The following is a 19265-nucleotide window of genomic DNA, read 5'->3' as shown; positions in this document are numbered from 1 at the left end:
TCTCCACCACTGCTCAGCTGCACTAACAGCCAGAATGGCTGTCACTTCTCATCTCAGTCCTAAGGAGGGGTGTTGCAGTAGCATAGGAAGCTAAGGGTGAGCCAGGGATGCACAGTGCAGCAAGGAGTGGAGGGAGGTTCATGAGGCATGCAGCCTTACGGGGGCCTGCAGCTTCCTAAGGCAGCTGCTATTGCAGTCCATGGGGATAAATTGTTGGGGTATTTCTATTTTAAGCCTCAAAGTGAAGCCATAGGCCTAACTCACTGTATGCCATCTAAAACCTGCACTGAATATGAAATTACCTGTTTCCTCATGAGTTCTGATATTGTGCTATCACTTTACTACAAACAGCTCATAAACAATAATACATTTAGCTTTAATATTTCCAGGGTAGGTGATTGTACCACCACTGGAAGAAGTTTATTCCACAGTCTGGACACCCTGACTGTGAAGGAGCTTTTTCCCGGAATTGAGCCTGAAACAGCCTTCTAGGAGTTTGTATCCATTGCTCCTGGTTTTTCCAGGGGTGCCCTAGTAAACAGTTGTTCACTGAGTTCTTCATCCATTCCCCTGATGTAGCAGTAAGCCACTACCAAGTCCCCTCTCAGTCTTCTCTTCTGTAGGCTGAAGAGGCCCAACTCCCTCAGCCTCTCCTCGTATGGCTCCTTGTCTTGCAAGTCCCTGATCATACAGGTGGCTCTTTGGACCCTCTCAAGTTTTTCCATGTCCTTGTTGAAGTGCGGTGCCCAGAACTGGATGTGGTACTCCAGCTGTAGCCTCACCATGCAGAGTGGTGGGAGTATCACTTCCTTAGTTTTGCATGAGATGCAATGGATAACGCATGCCAACTTGTTGTTTGCCCTGCTTGCCACAGCCTTGCACTGCCGGCTCATGTCCATGCAATGGTTGATCACTACCCCAGGTCCCTTTTGGCCGCGGTGCAAATCAAATTGTAACCATGGAGGCTGTAGGTATGTTGGGGATTGTTTGCCCCCAGATGGAGCACCTTACACTGCTGAGTATTGAACTTCATCTGGTTCCGGTCTTCCCAACTCTCTAGCCTGTCCAGGTCCGCCAGTATCTGCAACCTATCTTCTGGCATGACCACACTCCTGCTAATTAGTGGTCACCTGTGAACAGTTTATTTGCAATGACCTGCCCAACACCACACAAACTCTGGGTAGAGGCAGGGAGATAATCCAATTGTCCAAGGAGGTTCTTCTTCCTTTTTTGGATATCCCCTTCCTCATTCATAACACACATTTAATCTCTTTAACAAACAAGGTAAGAGTCATACAGACAGAAGCCTCTTTCGTTATATACCAATTCATTCTTTTAATAATGTGCTTTTTAAAAATGCAACTTCCTTAGGGCATTTTTTCTTTAAAAAGAAACCAAAAAACTCCCACAGGTTCCACCATGTTGACCCACCCAGATCCATATGGGTTGTCAGCAGGACTGAGATATTTAGATCCAAACATGTGCCATTTGTAGAGGTAATGGGATAACTGGAAGAGTTCTATGTTTCCCTATAGGCAGCAGTCAGTAAAGAAGGACAAGGCATACATTTTGCTCCTGCAAGTCAGATACCTCCTAACAGAACAGCAACAAACTTATAGGTTCAATTAAGAATTTTGGAGGAGAGTCTGCTCCTGTGGTTCTAGATCATTGTTACTCTCACTTGTAATCCAATATAACCACTCCAGCCATTTGTTTCCCTGAACCTCCGCAAACCTTCCTCGACTCTTGCCTGAATGCCTACGTTCTTATTCCTCACCCGCTTAACTCATCTCTCTGGATTTGAATCAGGCTCATTCCTCTGCCAACGTGCTGCCTGAAAGCCAGCAGGAACAGCACTGAAAAAATTGCTTCTGAGGGCTAATTTCTCCTACTACAGCTCCAATGCAGAACATAGGTGGGGATGGCACATGCCAGCAAACAGGATTTTGGAGAATATTTCTGTCAACCTCTAATAAACCTCTGAACATGTGTCAACTGCTTTTAAAGATTTAAAACTTCAACAAAACATAAGTGGATTTTCACAGGGACAGTAGAAGACACAGGACTACCAACCTAGCAACCTGTGATAAAGTTTCAGTCTCTGCTTCAAAAAAAAAAGGGAGGGAAGGGGAGAGAGCCTGAAATTTTTCAACAGATCTATAAGAAATGGAAAAATGATTTTCTAATGAGAAATGTTAGGCAATCTTACTCATACTAACTTAACACTACCCACGTCATGTATAATAAAGGCAGGTTATTTATAGAAAATTACTTACAAACTGGACTCACCTGAACCATCTATATATTAATATAACTAAAGACAAGTTTATATATCTAGAAATAAAGAATGTAGGATAGCTGGAAAACTGTACCCTGGAAAAGACCAACTGAAAAGAACAATTCTTCTTGGTAGATAAGTGGTTCAAAATATACTCCCAGTGAGCTTCTGCAACTAAGAGACTATCAAGTAGGAGAAGACTTATGACATGACCTCTCTGTACAGCAGTGATAAAACTATTAATGTCCAGATCATGAGACCTCACATCACAAAATACGTTGAAAAAAAAACTGACAAGGATTCAGAAAAGGACCATAAAAATATGTGAGAACTGGAAAATGTGGTACAGTGAAAAGCTGGGGAAGCCATATTTAGTTTACCCAAGAAAAGTTTAAAGTGGTTAGTGCTCTCTTCTCTTCTTTCTTTCGTACGGCATCAGATATCAACTTCCAAATCTATGAGCCACTGTCTGGTAAGAGGTTGGCTGATCACAACCTACATGTTGTTACATGGTAAGAAAATAAAGAACTTTTTAATCAACAAAATCCCTCCTTAGAAACTGAAGCTAGGTAAGTTCATACATAGGAGAGGTACATTTTTTTAAGCTAGGATGATTAACTACTGAAATAACCTACAAAGATTCCTCACCACTTGAAATGTTCAAAGCACGAGTGTCTTAATTTTAACATACATGCTCTTGCTCAAATGATGTTTAGACTTCATGCACAAATTACTGTGTGAAAATTTTGTGTTACGCAGGAAGTCAGGCTAAATTATCACTATAGCCCCTTCTGTCCTTTAAATATATTAATCTAGTTTGCAGAAGAGACACTTCACTGTTGTTGACAGAATAAAACAATGCTGTATTCTTTCATGTTAATCACTCCCCCTCAAAGCGCACCATCAGCTCTAAACAGTTGTGTTCTGTTTCAGAACACTTTTGCTTACATCAGTCAAGAGGCATGTAACAAGTATTGTTACATATCAGCATTTTTTCTGTTTTAGAGGAAAAGCCATCATTTTCATTCATGTTTTACCAACCAGAAAAATAGAAGCTTCAATATTTTATATTTCTAAATATTTTTTTCAAACATCAGGGAGGCTTCACAACCTCTTTAGAAGGTAGGAAAGTGTTATCCCTATTTCACTGACAAGATGCATTAAGCCACTTAAAATTACCTTGACAGTCTAGCAAAAGGCAAAATATGGCATATTACAGTTGCTTTCACTAACAGGTCAATCTGCATCACAAGAATTAGTAAATCACTATCTGTACAGAACTGTCCATCAGGTCATTTTCCTCTCCAGAAGCATTTGATTCTTTTATGACGCAGCCCTTGATCCCATTTCAAAGTAGAAAGAAAGAGAACCCCAACTCTTAATTTTTACCTGCTCCTGTACATCTTCAAACTCTGAGCTGAGCAGCTCTATGAAGATGGGGACAGCTCCTGCTTGAATCACAATTCGAGTCTGAAGGGAATTTCCAGAGGCAATGTTTGTCAGCACCCAAGCAGCTTCAAACTGAAACATAAAATACAGGGAAATGCTCACCATCAGCATAAAAGTTTAAATGCATTCTATAAGAAAGCAAGCATGAGACAAAAAAAAAAAAAAACCCCAAAAACCACAGAGCAACTAAACAGCTAACTGTGCTAAATTTGCAAACAATTTCAAGTATCAGAATCATATGGAATTGAATTCAAAGTTGCAGGAATGATTTATAAACGCAACATCACATTTCCCACGGAATCTCAGTTATAATTTATTTTTGCTCAGAAGTTCCACAGCTTTTGCTTTATCCCATTTCTTTTTTTCATTCTTTCGTATGATTTTTTACAAGGCTGGAGTTTCCAGAGCCTCTCAAGTTTCCAGCATATTGCACAAAATAGGGACTGATGTACCTGAACAAATACATACTTAGAACCAGTGAAGCATAACTGAACTTTGCTCGACACAATTTAGTCACTCTCAAAATCTGGGGTGTCATTTTTAAATCCAGTAGGAATGAAGATAAAAGAACTTGCTAACATCTTTACAAGTTCTTTTGCCCTCAGTTACAACCTGGCATCACCCTTCAGTTGGAGTATAATTCTTTGAGTAAAAAATTAGTAATACATGATGTCTGTGAACTAAACTGAGACCCCAATTTAAATCGTCTTGTGGATTTTAAGAATGATAAATATACTTTTTGCTATAATGTGACACAGGTAATAAACCTTTTTTCGATAGGTTCAACCTATTTGAGCTACTAGGTTCTCCCAGTATTCAAGCCTCTTTTCTTGTGATAGTGTAAATTATGGTTTTAGCTGTGATAGTCCAGAAACTATACAAGAGGCTAATTTCTTCTGCTGTTGGTCTGCTACCCCTGGGAATTTCTCCCTTCAATTTCACAGCTCTGCCTATCGTTCTTAATTATTACTGTGCATGCTTTCCTCCTCAGACCCGATGAAGAACGCCTTGCATTCAAAAAGCCTGTCTAACTTTCCCCCAACAATGCAGTAGGGTCCAATAAAATGTAATCAACCTTAGAAAAAAAAATCTGTCTCTCTCCCATAATTCCTGGACCATCATAGCTACAACATCACTCCAACATTACCAAATATATATTGAACAAAAACATGTCAATATGTCAGTCCCTTGGTCTTGTCATGGGGTGAGCCCATGACAAGAGGAGAGCCCAGAGACGCAGGGTCACTTTCTACTGTTCTACAACATATCCTTGGGGCTTTGACCGAATCTTGCTTCAGGGCCAGCTCCTCTTCTAGTAAATCTCTGTCTAACCAGTAGCCCATCTGGACCTTACAGCTTTGTGGACAATGATTTCCCAGGCTCCTAGGACTCCCTGCGATTACAAAATAAAATGGGCCGGCTGTCCCGAAGGAACAAAATGCCAACTGCTGCCAGCCACCCTGAAATCACTCGTTACCAAACAAAATAGAAGGTAAAAAGCCAAAACAGATTTATTATGTGAGACAGACAAATATAAAGCAAGAAGGTTGTCAAGTCTGGAGACAAATACAAAACAAAACCAGAAATCTCTCTGCTGCTTTCTGAAATGAAGCAGGCTCCTGGTGATTTCTGTGCTTCCAGCAGCTAGCAATCCTGCTAGCTTATTAGGTAATGCTCCAGCCTACTTTGCTCTTTTCTGTAAATTCAAAGTCCTTCCCCTCTTCCACCAAGTGACTTTTCCTTAAATACTTAACTGTGTCTCCTTCATCTAATTCTTTGTTCGGTTCAAGGAGGACAGAACTATTCCCTCAAACAGACATCTGCCTAACAAGTTAATGCATCTTATTTGTTATGCGTTTGATGCATTTTCCTACTGAAGTGCATTTGGACAATTTCTGACTGGAAAGCTTCTTAACACAATAACTGCCTGACAGTCAAGCAGGGTTAGATCAGTGATTTCCAAAGGGCTTGCAGTGGCACACTAATGTGCCGTGACAGTGGTGGAAGTATGTCATTAAAAGTAGGCTAGAATGGGGCTGAAGCCACACCAACCCAGCATGGAGAGAATGGGCCAACAGACCAGATCTGGCCTATGGACTAGAGAGCAAAGTGTGCCTCAAACTGAGCATGTTCCTCATTCCCTGCATTTCATTTGTCCCAAGAGGCTCAGCATTCCCCAAAACACCTCTCAAGAAATTGGACAGTGAAATCAAGCAGCTCCTGAAGAAGTGGATGTACTTCTAGCTAAGTGGATGTACCTGCTGCAGGGAGATCCTGCATATCCCCTACTGACAGGGGGATGCCAGCATCTCCTGAATGGGAGACCTCTATATTATCACCTGTGCCTTCTGCCTCCTAACTTTGTCCCAACGACCTGGCGAGCAGCATCACTGCCAATGCCCTGAAGGAGACAACCAAGAAAAGGATCACGACACAAGGACCTGGCCACATTCCTGAGTGGGTTGCTGGAGGGTGAATTCAGCCCCAACTGTCAACTGAATCACTGTTACCTGCTGAATCAGGATCTGCCTGGAGAGGTTCCTGAAGGGTGCTATGCAGGTCAAGTACTTCAGTGACCTGAAGACAAAACTTGACCAGGGCAAAAATCTTTGAGGTCACCTTGAAGTCGGATGCCAGCAACTACTTTATGACTTGAGGGAACTTCACACATATTGAAGACTGGTACTTCATCCACTGGGCCTGTCCCAAATGCCTCCCACTCAACGATGCCATCGCTACAGCCACAGGAGACCAGAAGTGCCAGAGGTCCAGCTATGAAAGCAAGACCCTGTGCCACATCCTGTTCAGCTGTGAGTCTCATGCAAGAGCCTGGCAACTCCACCACAAAGCCATGCAGGACCAGCTGGTGAATGCCATCTTGCAATGGCAGCTGTGAACCATACCACTGCAGGCTGCAACAATCACCCCACCCCAAACACACACTGCTTGCAGCAGCTCATATAGGAGCAGCACAAATTTGTACTGGAGATTTTTGCCTCAAATGTGCCTGAACACGTACTTTCGTGTGGGGCAAATTGTGCCACTTGGGGCAAACTGACCCTGTCCAGCTCCTCCCAGATCTTCAGCCAGGAGGAAGACACGCATCCGGCTTTTTTGCCGCAGTTACACTGACGGCAACACCCGGCAGAGGGAGGCGGTACAGAAGCACCTCCAGCGGGAAGTGCTAGAGCTGGAGAGGCGCCTGGCCACCAACCCAACCAACCCATCCCTCTGCAGAGAGTGTTAGGAGAGGTGGGAAGAGCTTCATGCTCTGAACAACCACTGTGCCCGTGATGCGTTTTTCTGCTCACATGTCCAGCTCCTTCAGGAAAAGGACCATGGCTCCCACTTCTTCTATGCCCTGAAGAGGAGGCAGGGGGGCAAGAAGTATGAGCTGGAGAGGAAGCGGGGGACCACCTGCCTTCTGGCGGGTGATGGCACCCCCCTCTCGGATCCAGGTGAGATGCGCCAGCACGTGCACTCCTTCCAGGAAGAGCTCTTCTCCCTGGATCCAACTGATGCCAAAGCCTGTCAGACCCTGTGAGAGGGACTCCCACAGGTCAGCATGGGCAACTAGGATCAGCTGGAAGCTCCTCTCACTCTGGCTGAGTTTTCGGCCACCCTCTGCCTGATGCCTGGCAACAAAGCGCTGGGCATCGACAGGCTGACCATGGAGTTCTACCAGGCCTTCTAGGATGTCCTCAGCCCAGACCTTGCCATGGTCTGAGCTGAATCCACCTGCGGTGAGGAACTCCCCCTGTCCTGCCGGAGGGCCATGCTAACCCTACTGCCAAAGAAGGGGGATTCCCACAACCTTAGGAACTGGAGTCTCGTGTCCCTCCTCTGCATGGACTACAAGGTGACAGCAAAAGCTATCTCGCTGCACCTCTGGTCCGTGCTGATGGACAAGATCCATCCCAACCAGATGTACATGGAGCCTGGACGTTCCATTTTTGATAACCTGTACCTGGTTTGGGACCTCTTGGAGCTAGCACACCAGAAGGGCCCGTCTTTCACCCTCCTATCCCTGGACCAGGAGAAGGCATTTGACAGAGTGGATCACAGGTACCTCACAGGCATGCTGCGGGCCTTTGGCTTTGGGCCCTGCTTCACACAGGCTCTCTAGGTGCTGTACACCTCTGCTGAGTGTTTGGTCAAGCTCAGCTGGACCCTGGTGGAGCCCATCCTGTTCAGGAGAGGGATGCATCAAGGCTGCCTGCTGTCAGGCCAGCTGGACACCTTGGCCCTGGAGCCCTTCCTTGTTTTCCTGTGGAAGCGGGTGGCTGGGCTGATGCTCCAGGAGCTGGCAGTGCCCCCCACCCGGACCCCTCACTCCTGACCTGCCCCTATGAGCCTCTGCCTGCCCCTACGAGCCTCCCTCCCAGCCGCAACTCTGTTCCAGCACCAGGACATGAGTCCAGCTGCAGCTATCCCACCTACTGCTTTGGGGCTCTGAGTAGTGCAAGCCCTTGCTCTTCTGCTTCCTGCCCCATGCTGTCCCTGGGAAGTCCCTGACTGGGGACTGAGCTGGGTCCTTTCCTCCCAGGCTGGCTTTCCCCTGCACAGGCTGCTCTAGGAGGACAGAGGGGCTCTAAGCCTGGCCCTGACACCCTCTCCAACCTGGAGCACTCCCCCACCCCAATCCCCATCTCTCTCTCTCACACAACCCTGCTGCCACCTCCACCCCTCCCAGCCCATCATATCCCAAAAGTCATTCCTAGGACCAGAAACCTCCGCCGGGTGGGTCTGCAGGTCCCAGCACTGGGGTGGGCATGAGGCAGGGCTGCAGGGTGGCAGGTGCCCCTGCAAGCCACAGCTCCTACCAGCAAGTCCCATCCAATCCCATGTGGCTGGCTGGGCACACAGGGTACGAGATTTGTGGGAGGATGTGGGGAGAAGGGGTGTGCGGGAGTTTGGGGTTTGTGGCTGGGTATGTGGGTGAGGGGCTTGTAACGGTAGTTTGGCAGCGTGGGGTTTCTGGTTGAATTGTGAGGGGACTGGGGGGGCAGCCAAGGAGCAGTGGGTACCTCCACCCCCCGGAGGGCGCAGCCTCCCTGCACAACTGCCCTCCGCCGCAGAGCCCACAGCCCTCCCTCAGTGCTCACAGTTCCCTCCATTGGACCCATAGTGCACAGTTCCCACATGCTCCCTCCCCCCTGGCAGCAGCAGCAGCCATCAGGGCACTCAGGGCCCTCCTGGCAGAGCCCCCCTCCAGCACTCCCTGCAGCCCCGGCCACCTGGCACCCAGCACCACCTGTACTGCGTGTTGCAGGTCCGGCCCAGACCGGGGCTGTGCGCCTTCAGGCAGCACCAGGCTGCTGTAGCTGTCACCAAAGGTCTTGGCACTGCTTGCAGGGGCCATTCATTGCACCAGACCGAGTCCTGCCTCCATGTGCCCCACGTGCCACCAGGCTGGGCTGGTTCCACAGAGCAGGACCCAGCCCAGCGCAACATGCAGCACCTGCAAGTGGTGCTGGGACCCTGAGTGACAGCCTGAGTGGCCCAGGGCTGCCCAAAGGCACATGACCACAGGCCAGGCCTGCAAAATGCGCTGGGTGCCAGGCAGCCAGAGCTGTGCTGCACGGGGGGGAGAGGGTGCTATGCCAGGAAAGCCCTGAGCACCCCACGGCTACTGCTGCTGGGGGTGGGTAGGGGGGGGAAGAAGCGGCGGCCAGCCATACAGGGGGCAGGCATGGCACCCACTCCTCCCGAGCAACCCACCACCTACCCACCGTCTCCTGCACTGTCACAGGTTCACTTGCCCCTCCAGTTCCACCCCCAGCCCCAGTCCCTATATACCTAGGCTAGAGTCTAGCCCGGAGCACACAGCAGCCTGCACTGCTGGTTTACCCCACAGACAGCAAGGGGCAACCATAGAAATGTCACCCACCAAAGCATCTCTTTGGAACATCCTAGCCTCCGGCTGCTTCAGGGCACACTACAGAAGCGTAGCTTTGCCCTGCTTTTTTCCGTAGGGTTTTTTGGTTGGGGTTTTTTTTTTTTTTTTTGATACCTGAATTTCCAGGTATCAAATTTAGAAACTGTGCTGCAAATATGCAGCGCCGGGAACATTTTTGGTTGCCATGTGCTTTTTCTTTCAACATGCCTCAACTGCTTTGAGACACCACAAGAGGCACGTGCGTGCTTGTCTGGACACGCCCACAAACACTTGCCAGCCCACCTATTATATATCACATGCTAAAACCATTGTAAGAAGCTCTTATAACTTGTGTATGAATGCAGTTACCAAGCAAAGGGTCTTTATATTTCATCCATCTCATCCTTACCATGGCACTTTGTATTTTATACTTTATACTTTTAAACCCCTAAGGAACGTACTCCCTGTAGAATGAAGTTACATCCTTGGACCATTGTTAAAACTGCATTGAAACTGCATTGTTAAAATCTGCTATAGTGGGCAGTCCCTTAACTGAATCCAAGTATGTATGCTAATTAGTAGGTAATTAAATGACAATAGCCTAGCCAAAGGAACTTACCATTACAAAACTCTACTCTACAACCCATTTTAAACTAAACAAGCCAAGGAACTGATTCCTGGGACTGAGCACCCACCCTATTGACTATTCCTGCAACCTTTAACAATACATTGTTAATTAATCAAAATCACAGACTGACTCCCAAAACTACACCACTGGATGAAACCCCCAGTGACTGTGACTAACAGCTGTCAGGTACTACTCAAGATACATGTGGGACAGCAACCTCCAGATTGGGCAGCCAAGATGATGCTGGGGGAATCAGAGAAGTCTGCCAGAAAGGGATAAAAGGCAGTGAAGTGTGACCCTCAGGGATGCCCTCTCATCCAGCATCTGACCTACTGAGAAAGGAGGACAAGCACGCGACCCCCTTCTGGAGAAGACATTGCCTTGAAGGAAGCTGACCATCAACAGCAAGCTCCTGGGCCTCGAATAGGTAGATATACTGACACCAGTGCTCTCTCAATCACTACAGCAGCTACTATACAATATACTATATGGGTCTGAATGAGTGAGTGCATGTGTGGGCGTGTGTGCTATTGTGACCAGTACCACTAATAACTCAAAGTTTGCATTTATGATTTTATTGCTAACTTCACATCCCAACCAATAAACTAGAATTTATGATGATCCCAAGAGTTGGTCCTTTGTAGCCAACATTATCTGGTGGAGAACGTGACAAAAGTCTAAGATTATTGACGGTTGCAACAGTTGATAATTGCGAGGGGGCTGTGTCACCTTGTAGAACCCACGTCCGCAGGGGAGTGGAGTTGTTTGGAAGTCGGGAGCTAAGGGTTTAAGAACTGTCAGACAGAACCCACATCCGTGAGGAAGTGGGATACAGACCTGGTCTGCAGGACAGGGGAGGGCAGGCTTCAGAGGACAGAACCCACGTCCGACTTGAGGGACAGGGGAGGGTCACGTCCACGAGGCACTAGGAATTGGTTAGGGAATTCCTGTGCATAGTCGGGAGTGAGGGCTAAAGGAAACCAGACTCGGGAACTGGTTTTAGACAGAGCTCTCATCCATGAAGGAGTGAGATTTGGTCACAGTACTCCAGCAAGGCAGGGGCAGGAACAGTCAGTCGGGTGCATGAGGGCTCAAGGAAACCAACAGGCTTGAAGTATATTGAGGGGGATGTCTTTGTTTAGAAAGAAGACCCTCAAGGGTGGGGTGGGAGGCCAAGTGGGTAAAGAGGGAGGAAATTTCCCCTCTCCATAAGGAGATCCTAAAGGATGGACCCAGCCCATGAAGGGAGGATGTATGCACCCCAGGCTTCTCCATAGGAGACAGTGAAGCCCAATTTGAGACGTTCTGCCTTTGTGAAAAACCCTCAGCTCAAAGATAACACAGTGCCCTGGTCTGGCTACTGTGGCATGCTATAAGAACAGCAATCAAGGAAAAAGCTCAGCAAGCCTCAGAAGTTGAGGAGAAAGAAGAGCAAATCCAAATTCTAAAAGATAAATGTACCCAATTGAAAAACCAGTAATCAGGCTCTAAAAGGACCGTCTCAAAATTTGGAAAATGAAAAGTGGAGAAAGGTAAATCAAGATAATGCCCAACAATTGGAATCCTTGGGCCAGGAAAAGGCTAGCTGAGAAGCCTTGCAAAAATTAGTTAAGACCATGACTCAAGATCAAGGCAAGAAGGGAGCTAAAGTAAACCAGAGCCCCTGCATAAATATTATCAATTGTTTAAAGAAAGAACTCCAGGAGTACAGTCTGCAAGCAGTAGCTGTCATTTGGGGATACCAAGCCTGGGACCCAGACATCTCCTTCAATCCGGGAGAGATTTGGGATGGGGAAATGTGGGGAGACCCAGAGGACACAGTGGATCCCTCGCCTAAGGATCCTAAGTCTGAGAAGGAGAGCAATCCGGTGCCTGAGATGAGTACGATCACTCGAACCTCAGTCACCTGGGATGCACAGGGAAACCCAAGGGAAACCACATATGTAATGGTTCCCCCCTTAGTGGAGCTGATCTAGTTGCCCTGGGCAAGATCTTGGGACCTGCTAACATTAGGAATTTGAGGCAATAGTTACAAAAATCCCTGCCTGTAGTGGAATGTGAAACCCTGAGTACCCGGAAGTGGCATCACTTATTGAGAGCCTGTGCCACTCTGGAGATTCAGGCAACCATGAGTCATGAGGACAGCTTTGGGGGAGGCACTATTCCCCAGAGTATAGTGGATTTGGTGATCAACCTAGGAAGAAAGACATTTAAATGGCAGTTTGAAGCAAGTCACCAAACACCTGGGGAACTGGATAGGGACTATGTGACTCGGTGCATCATGCTGCAAGCAGCTTTGTGGGAGGAATTCCCCCTCAGCTCCCTGGGGCTGCTTGGGGATGGGGAAGCCTGGGGTGGGGTGGAGGGAAACCCTACAAGATGGTGGTTCCCAGGTGCCCCCATGCGGGGCTGCACAGGCAGCACCCAGCCAGGATTGCTTCTTCCTCCCTCCTGTCCAGGGGCAGGGGCTCAGCTCCCTAGGGCTGCCTGGGCTGGGAAACCAAGGCTGGGGGAAACTCCCTAAGGAGGAGGCTCCCCCAAGGTGGGCCAACACCCCAACAGGGGGTTCATTAAATCCCTGGGGGGGGGGTGCAACAGAGGGGCTGGGGACATTTGGCTGGGCGGGCACTGGTCAGCAGACTGGGAGACATGCTCTAGCACCCCCTGCCTACTGGCCTGGATCAGTGCAGGCCTCCCCCTGCCTTTCCTAGTTGAAAACTGAATGTTAGTTCAGTTGGTTAACAGTTCAACCTATGCAGCTGCCCAGATTGAACTGCTTCTGCCTCGGGCTTTTTGACTGTCTGTACTTAGCCCAAGAGATGGAGAATACTCCACTCCCAGCATTAGTCTGCTCCAATGGTTCATCAACCTCACCAACAAAAACATATGGTTATTTCCAAACTGAATTTTTCTGGCATCAACTTCCAGCCATTAGTCCTTTTATAGCTTTCTCCACTAAATAAAGAGCCATTTGGTATCCAGCATTGTCTTCCCTAGGAAGGTATTTTTACATTATTCAAATTCAAGTCACCTCTCAATCTTCATTTGGACAACAGCTAGAGACTGAGCTCTTTAGTTTTTCATTAAGGCATTTTTCAAAAGCTCCAAATTAGTTTTGGCTCTCTTTTGAACACTCTTTGATTTTTTTAAAATATAAACATCAGAACTATGCACACTATTTCAATATCAGTCACACCAGTTCTATGAATGTCACTGACTTTTCCCCGATACATCCCAAAATTGCATATTAGCCCTTTTTGGGAATACCACTGCACTAGAAGTTTATGTCCAGATTACTTGTCCACTCTGACCCCTTCACCCTTTTCAAATTCACTGCTTCCCAGGGGACAGTCCTCCATTCAGCAGCTATGCCTTATGTTTCTTCTTCCTAAATTTATCATTTTGCAACTGGCGATTTTAAAATCTATTTTGTTTTAATGGGCCCAAGGAGACAGACAGCTTCTATAATGCAGATATTCTTAAGCAAGCTAGTTACATGCGCCTCAATGTGAATCACCATCATAACAATAGAGAGGAAAATAGTGTACCTGCAATGTACAGTTTTCTTTTCGTTTAAGGAACTCCACAAACCTTGCCACCACTCCTGGCGTGCTGATAACTTCATCTATTGGTGGATTAGGCTCTGTTTAAATAAAATTCAAAATAATCCATAAGAATCGTCTAGCAAGGAAAGTCTCACACACCCCCACCCACCCATGTTGATTTGCTTTTTAATCAAGATCAGGAATTTAAATTTGCCTTTGAAAAAAGATTCCACTTCAAAAAGAAAACACGTGAAGGAATGAAGTTGATTCATAAAAGTCAAAAGGCTCCTTTACAGATACAGTTACTTCTCATTAACAGCACCTTTGTGATACTACTTCTGCAGCATCACATGCTAGTATTTTGTGTTTCAGGCACAGCTGGATTACAACTTTCTGGGAAGAAACATGTTTAGGCAACTAAGGTACTTGCTAGAGGGCCCAAAGGTTTGTTAGGGAGGATGTAGAAGCCCAGTATACCACCACTACATGAAACAGATTCATAGATATTAAAGTGACCTATGACCATTAAGTCTGACATCATGTAAAGCACAGGGCATAGAACCTCACCTAGTAATTTTTGTATACACATATAACTTCTGCTTGCACTATCTATTTCTTACAAAAAGATCCCGTCTCAATCTAATGATGTGATGAATCAACCAATACCCCTTAGATCAGCACCTGGCAACCCTTTCAAGCCACCACCTGGTACAACTTGGCTTCAGTCCAACACAGGCTGGGTGGCTTACATCATGTGTCAGTGGTAGGGGGGTTCCATTGCACTGACTCTAGGGTCAGTCAGCTGGGAGCTGCACCTGTGCTGCAACTGCTTCTTCCAGCCCTTCACTCCCCAGCTGGGACATGAGCACAGCTTCCAGCTGGTGAGGAGTTACATTGGGGTGAGGCATCTGGAAGCTGCATTCATACTACCGATGCTTCTGTACCACAGCTGGGAGGTAGAGGCGGGGGGGGCCTAGGGAAAATCTGGGTCATGGAAAGAGAGAAGCAGCAGCAGTGTGGACACAGCTTCCAGCTGCCTGGCCCTGCTGTAGTTCCCCACTGGCTTCCAGCTGTACCCACACTGAAGCATGGGGGAGTGGTGGGGGGGTAGGGTGAGAGGAGCATCAGCAACAACTAGAGCAGCTCAACTAGGCTGAGCTCCTTGCTGCTTAGCCCCAGTGCAGGTGTGGGCATAGGCAAAGCCCTGGGGCTCTGAAGGCTAGACCCAGTGGCTTCACAGGCCAGACCCAGTGACTTCACAGGCCAGACCATGCTGAACAGCAAGGGGAAACTGGTGGGAATCAAGCTGGGGAGACATCCCCCAAGCTCTAGTTCCCAGCCACTGGCTTTTAAATTGCGATCCCACTTGGGGGAGGGGAGAGCAAAAGGAAGCCAGCAGAAGATGGCAAAGTCCCCTGCCTCTTCCCTGAAACTGGGGACTACCCAGTTGGGAAAAAAGAGGCGGGGAATGGTGGTTTAATGTCCCCCTCAACTCCCAGTCTATGGAGGAGGGGCAGGGAAACAGCTGCTCTCCATGCCTCCCCAAGACCAGGGTGACCCAGGTCTTGGGAAGGTAGGGAGTCTTTCCCCTGGTTCCACTCCCCCTTGTTCTCAAGAGGAGTTAAGCCAGGGAAAACTCTAAAGACATTCAGTCTTGAGAGAAACTCCCCTGGTAGTGATTTAACCCTGGTTGTTCCAAGATTATTTTTCTCCCAGGGGGGCCATTTTTGCTTTGGGAAAAAAATTCTGAACATCTATACACTTTTGGTTTCTACCAAGACAACAATGATTCCCCTGACAGAAACTAAATATCTATACTTAGCCAAACAAGGCCAGCAGAGTGCTTCATATATTTGCACCCTCCAGCAGTGTAATAGGGACCTGGTTGGTCCTCCTCTATCCCACCAGGTTCTATTTCTCCTCATTTTGCCTGTCACCCAACTCTGAGGACTCAGCCTCCATTTTAAATTGATGGTGTTGTGGACCCTTTCAGACAGGGTGACCATATGTTCTGGTTTTGCCAAGATACTCATGGATTCCATATCCTGGTCCTGGCCAGATACTTAAAAGTCCCAGGCCAGAGTCTGGTGTGGAGACAGAGTAGCACAGTTCACCAGCCAGGTCACCGGACAGGCACTGCTGTTCCTATGTGGGAGCAAGGACATGCCACATGCAGGTGGGGTGGGAGCAAGGTCCAATCTGCCCACCTTGCTCCCACACAGAATCAGTGGTGCCTGCCCAGCCATCTGCCTGGCACACCATGCTGCTTTGCAAAACTTTTGACCAACCAGCTGGGACCAGGCTATGGAATCCATAAGTGTCCCAGGCAAACCAACCTTTACGTCTTTACTGATTGCTTCCCATATCATCCTTTCTAAAATTTTGCCCAGTTTGATATTAAGTCAATATATCACCCCAAGTCACCTTTTTACTCTTTTTCAATTTTGGTACAACATTCTATTTCTTTAGTCTTTTGGAACTTTGTGTTAAGATTTGTTAAAAATCAATATTAATGTTCCTCAGCCAATCTTTTAAATATTTTTTGGTTGCAAGTTATCCAGTCCTATTTATTCATGTTTAATTTTAATAATTGTTATTAATTAATCATCTAATTACTGATACAATATGAAGTACTTCCTCATTGTGAGGATATCCCTTAGCTTCTTTTTAAATATAGAACATTGTCTGTTGAAAGTGTCTGCCTTTTCTGCATTGTTCAGAGTTTCCACCTATTCAAAGCGCAAGATGAAAGCTAAAAGAGATGAGGAAAGTAATTGGACTGTGTGAACCTCCAATGGCAATAACAAGATTCAAGTAAACGTCTCTGTCCTTTAAGAGATAGCTTTGCAGATTCCTTCTCTGGGAAAATAAACTAGAAGGAGAGAACTCAGGAGGAAATAGTTGCATTAAAATTCTGGTTCTATGCTGGGGCATTCAAATAGCTTTTTACAATGATATCAGGAGGTGCTACTTCACTGTCCAAGAGGCTAGGATCTGGAACCACCTTCCAAGAGAAGTGGTGCTGGCTCCTACCCTGGGGGTCTTTAAGCAGAGGCTAGATGAACACCTTGCTGGGGTCATTTGATCCCAGTACTCTTTCCTGCCATGGCAGGGGGTCAGACTCGATCTGCTCAGATCCCTTCCAACCCTACCAACTATGAAATTATGAATCATTGCTTTCAGAAGATTCCAAAGCCAGTGTAGTATAAAAAGCAAAATCACACACAAGCATTCAAAGACAACTGTCTAAAAAACAGGTCTCTTCAATAAAAAAGCAGCACACACAGGAAGTCTCATCACAAAGGAGTTTATCCTTCAATGCTAGAATTTATACTGAGGTTTGGGGAGTATGATGTTAAAACAACTTTCATGTCAGACAGTTTACAACCACTTTACTAAGCTGGACATAAAACATTCTCCCTTCTAACATTATTATTCTAAGTAGCTTCAGCACTCACCTTTGGAGAGTAGTTTTCTGAACTTCTGGGTGGCTGAAAGTTGCTGCTCTGGACTATTGGAGAAAATCATCTCAATCATATCAGAGGTGATGACAGCACTCTGGGATCACAAGGGCAAAAATAAACAAATTAATCTTGGATTTGAATTCAGAGAAAAAAAATTCTAACACCATTTGTCAGATTCTAGTACTGAGTTTGACAGAGAGGGAGGATACTAAAATGCGAAACTTCTCTTTGGAAACCAGCGTTCAAACTCTGTTTATGCTGTACAAGCCCAATTTAATAGATAATTTTATGAAGCTCTAGAGGGTATAACTGGCAGTCTTAATTGGAGAAGAAAGTCTTAAGGCTGGAATAGTAGAACTATTAATATGTGGGAGACTGAGGATGTCAGAAACAGCTTTTGTTAGTCAGGCTACTGTCTAGCCTTCCCAGTACTGTGCAGCTCAAGCCCCTTTATTACATGTAAAATAATTTTTAAATGTTAAAAAAAAAAAAAAAAAAAAAAACTAAAAATTTTAGTGTTGGTGAAAGATGAAAGATCAAAAGCCCTGGCAGCAATATAAGCTACTTGCACTACTTTGACTAGCACCATTCTACTTGGATCTGGACACCTTTACATCATGAAAAATGGAAGCATAGTTCCCCACACATGCAAGTGTCCAGGTAGAAGTAGTAGAATAAAAATAACTTGATAGTAAAAAAAAAAAAAAAAATTAGAAAAAAAAAAAATCAACTCATCTAATCCAATTCTAAGATGAAGATCGTTAGCAATGGTAAAACTATCCAAGCTTTGTCTGTCTTGGTGAAAGATTACAGGTTTAGATTTTAATCAGAATAAACAAGGCAGAAAGGGACAAGAAGCTAAATTTTTGGTCCTTTTGGACTACCATGGACATCAATTTGAGGTATCTGCAATGGCAAACTAATAATAGTCTCAATGGAACAAGTAGTAACGAGGCGGCCCTCCTTTACACTTTATACAACAACTCATTACACACAAGCTTCCAAACAAAAGATTTACATTGTCTGCTGTAACTGACCTGGAGTAAATTTGAAGAAAAGCTACAGGTAGAAAACTTTATATCCCTTTATAGATCCACTGAGCAATCCAGTTTCAAGATTAATGAGATTATGTCCAAGTGAAACATCCTACATTCAACCCAGTTGCATCTTGCTGTGTCTCTCTGTAAGGCAGTAACCTGAAGACTACATTTGCTCAGTTCCAAAGTATCAAGGAATGGTTGAGGGATCCATTAAGGAAAACTTGAGACAGCCCTATTTTTATTAAAATCATCATTTCATCATTCTGGGTAGAGGCATGAGATAGTGATTTTAAGGTGAAGTCAGAGTTAATGGGGTCGTCATTTCACTCTGGTTGAGCCCCTCTCATCCTTCCCACCCTGACCAGGTTCCTAATTTCTGATGAAAAAATTGGAAAAAAATTAAATAGGTCTGATTTCCAGGGATCAGGTCAGAGTGGAGTGCATGACCACTAATGGGTGTATAACAAGGTCTACAAACACAACACAGTTTGCAACACTACTTTAAAATTATGTCAGTTAAAACTTGCCCAAGGCACAATTTCACAATAGCTCCATTTTCTCCTATAAAAATGCAGCCACCTGCTGCAGCACCATAGTTTCATAGTTAGTAGAGTCGGAAGGGACCTAAGCAGATCATCAAGTCTGACCCTCCGCCATGGCAGGAAAGAGTACTGGGGTCAAACAACTCCAGCAAGGTGATTGTCAAGCCTTATCTTAAAGACCCTCAGGGTAGGAGCCAGCACCACTTGCTTGGAAGTTGGTTCCAGATCCTAGCCGCCCTGATAGTGAAGTAGCGCCTCCTGATGTCCAGTCAGAATTTACCCTCTGCCAACTTGGGCCCATTATTTCTAGTCACTCCTAGTAGTGCTCAGGGAAACAGGGACTCCCCCAGTGCCTGCTGGTCCCATCTGAGAGTTTGAAAATGGCTACTACATTCCCCCTCAGCCTTCCCTTGTGGAGGCTGAACAGGTTCAGGTCCCATA

The 19265-nt window shown here is 46.1% G+C and overlaps 1 protein-coding gene across 3 annotated transcripts in view; it reads right to left on the bottom strand.

Moving 5' to 3' along the window:
• The window catches only part of KPNA1 (karyopherin subunit alpha 1), an 80252-nt gene that overhangs the window by 44837 nt on the left and 16150 nt on the right, over window positions 1–19265 (bottom strand). For all 3 annotated transcript variants that reach the window (XM_090053482.1, XM_090053465.1, XM_090053474.1), the window contains exons 4-6: window positions 17237–17336; window positions 13782–13876; window positions 3668–3799 (exon numbers count right to left, since the gene is read on the bottom strand). In XM_090053482.1, coding sequence (XP_089909608.1) covers window positions 3668–3799; window positions 13782–13876; window positions 17237–17336 — 327 coding nt within the window. The remainder of the gene's footprint in view (window positions 1–3667; window positions 3800–13781; window positions 13877–17236; window positions 17337–19265) is intronic.

This window comes from Crocodylus siamensis, chromosome 1 (genome assembly GCF_052110815.1).
Source record: "Crocodylus siamensis isolate JL-2025a chromosome 1, ASM5211081v1, whole genome shotgun sequence".
Lineage (NCBI taxonomy): Eukaryota > Metazoa > Chordata > Crocodylia > Crocodylidae > Crocodylus > Crocodylus siamensis.
The sequence above is the reverse complement of the archived record's forward strand: the minus strand, read 5'-3'. Positions and strand labels throughout refer to the sequence as shown.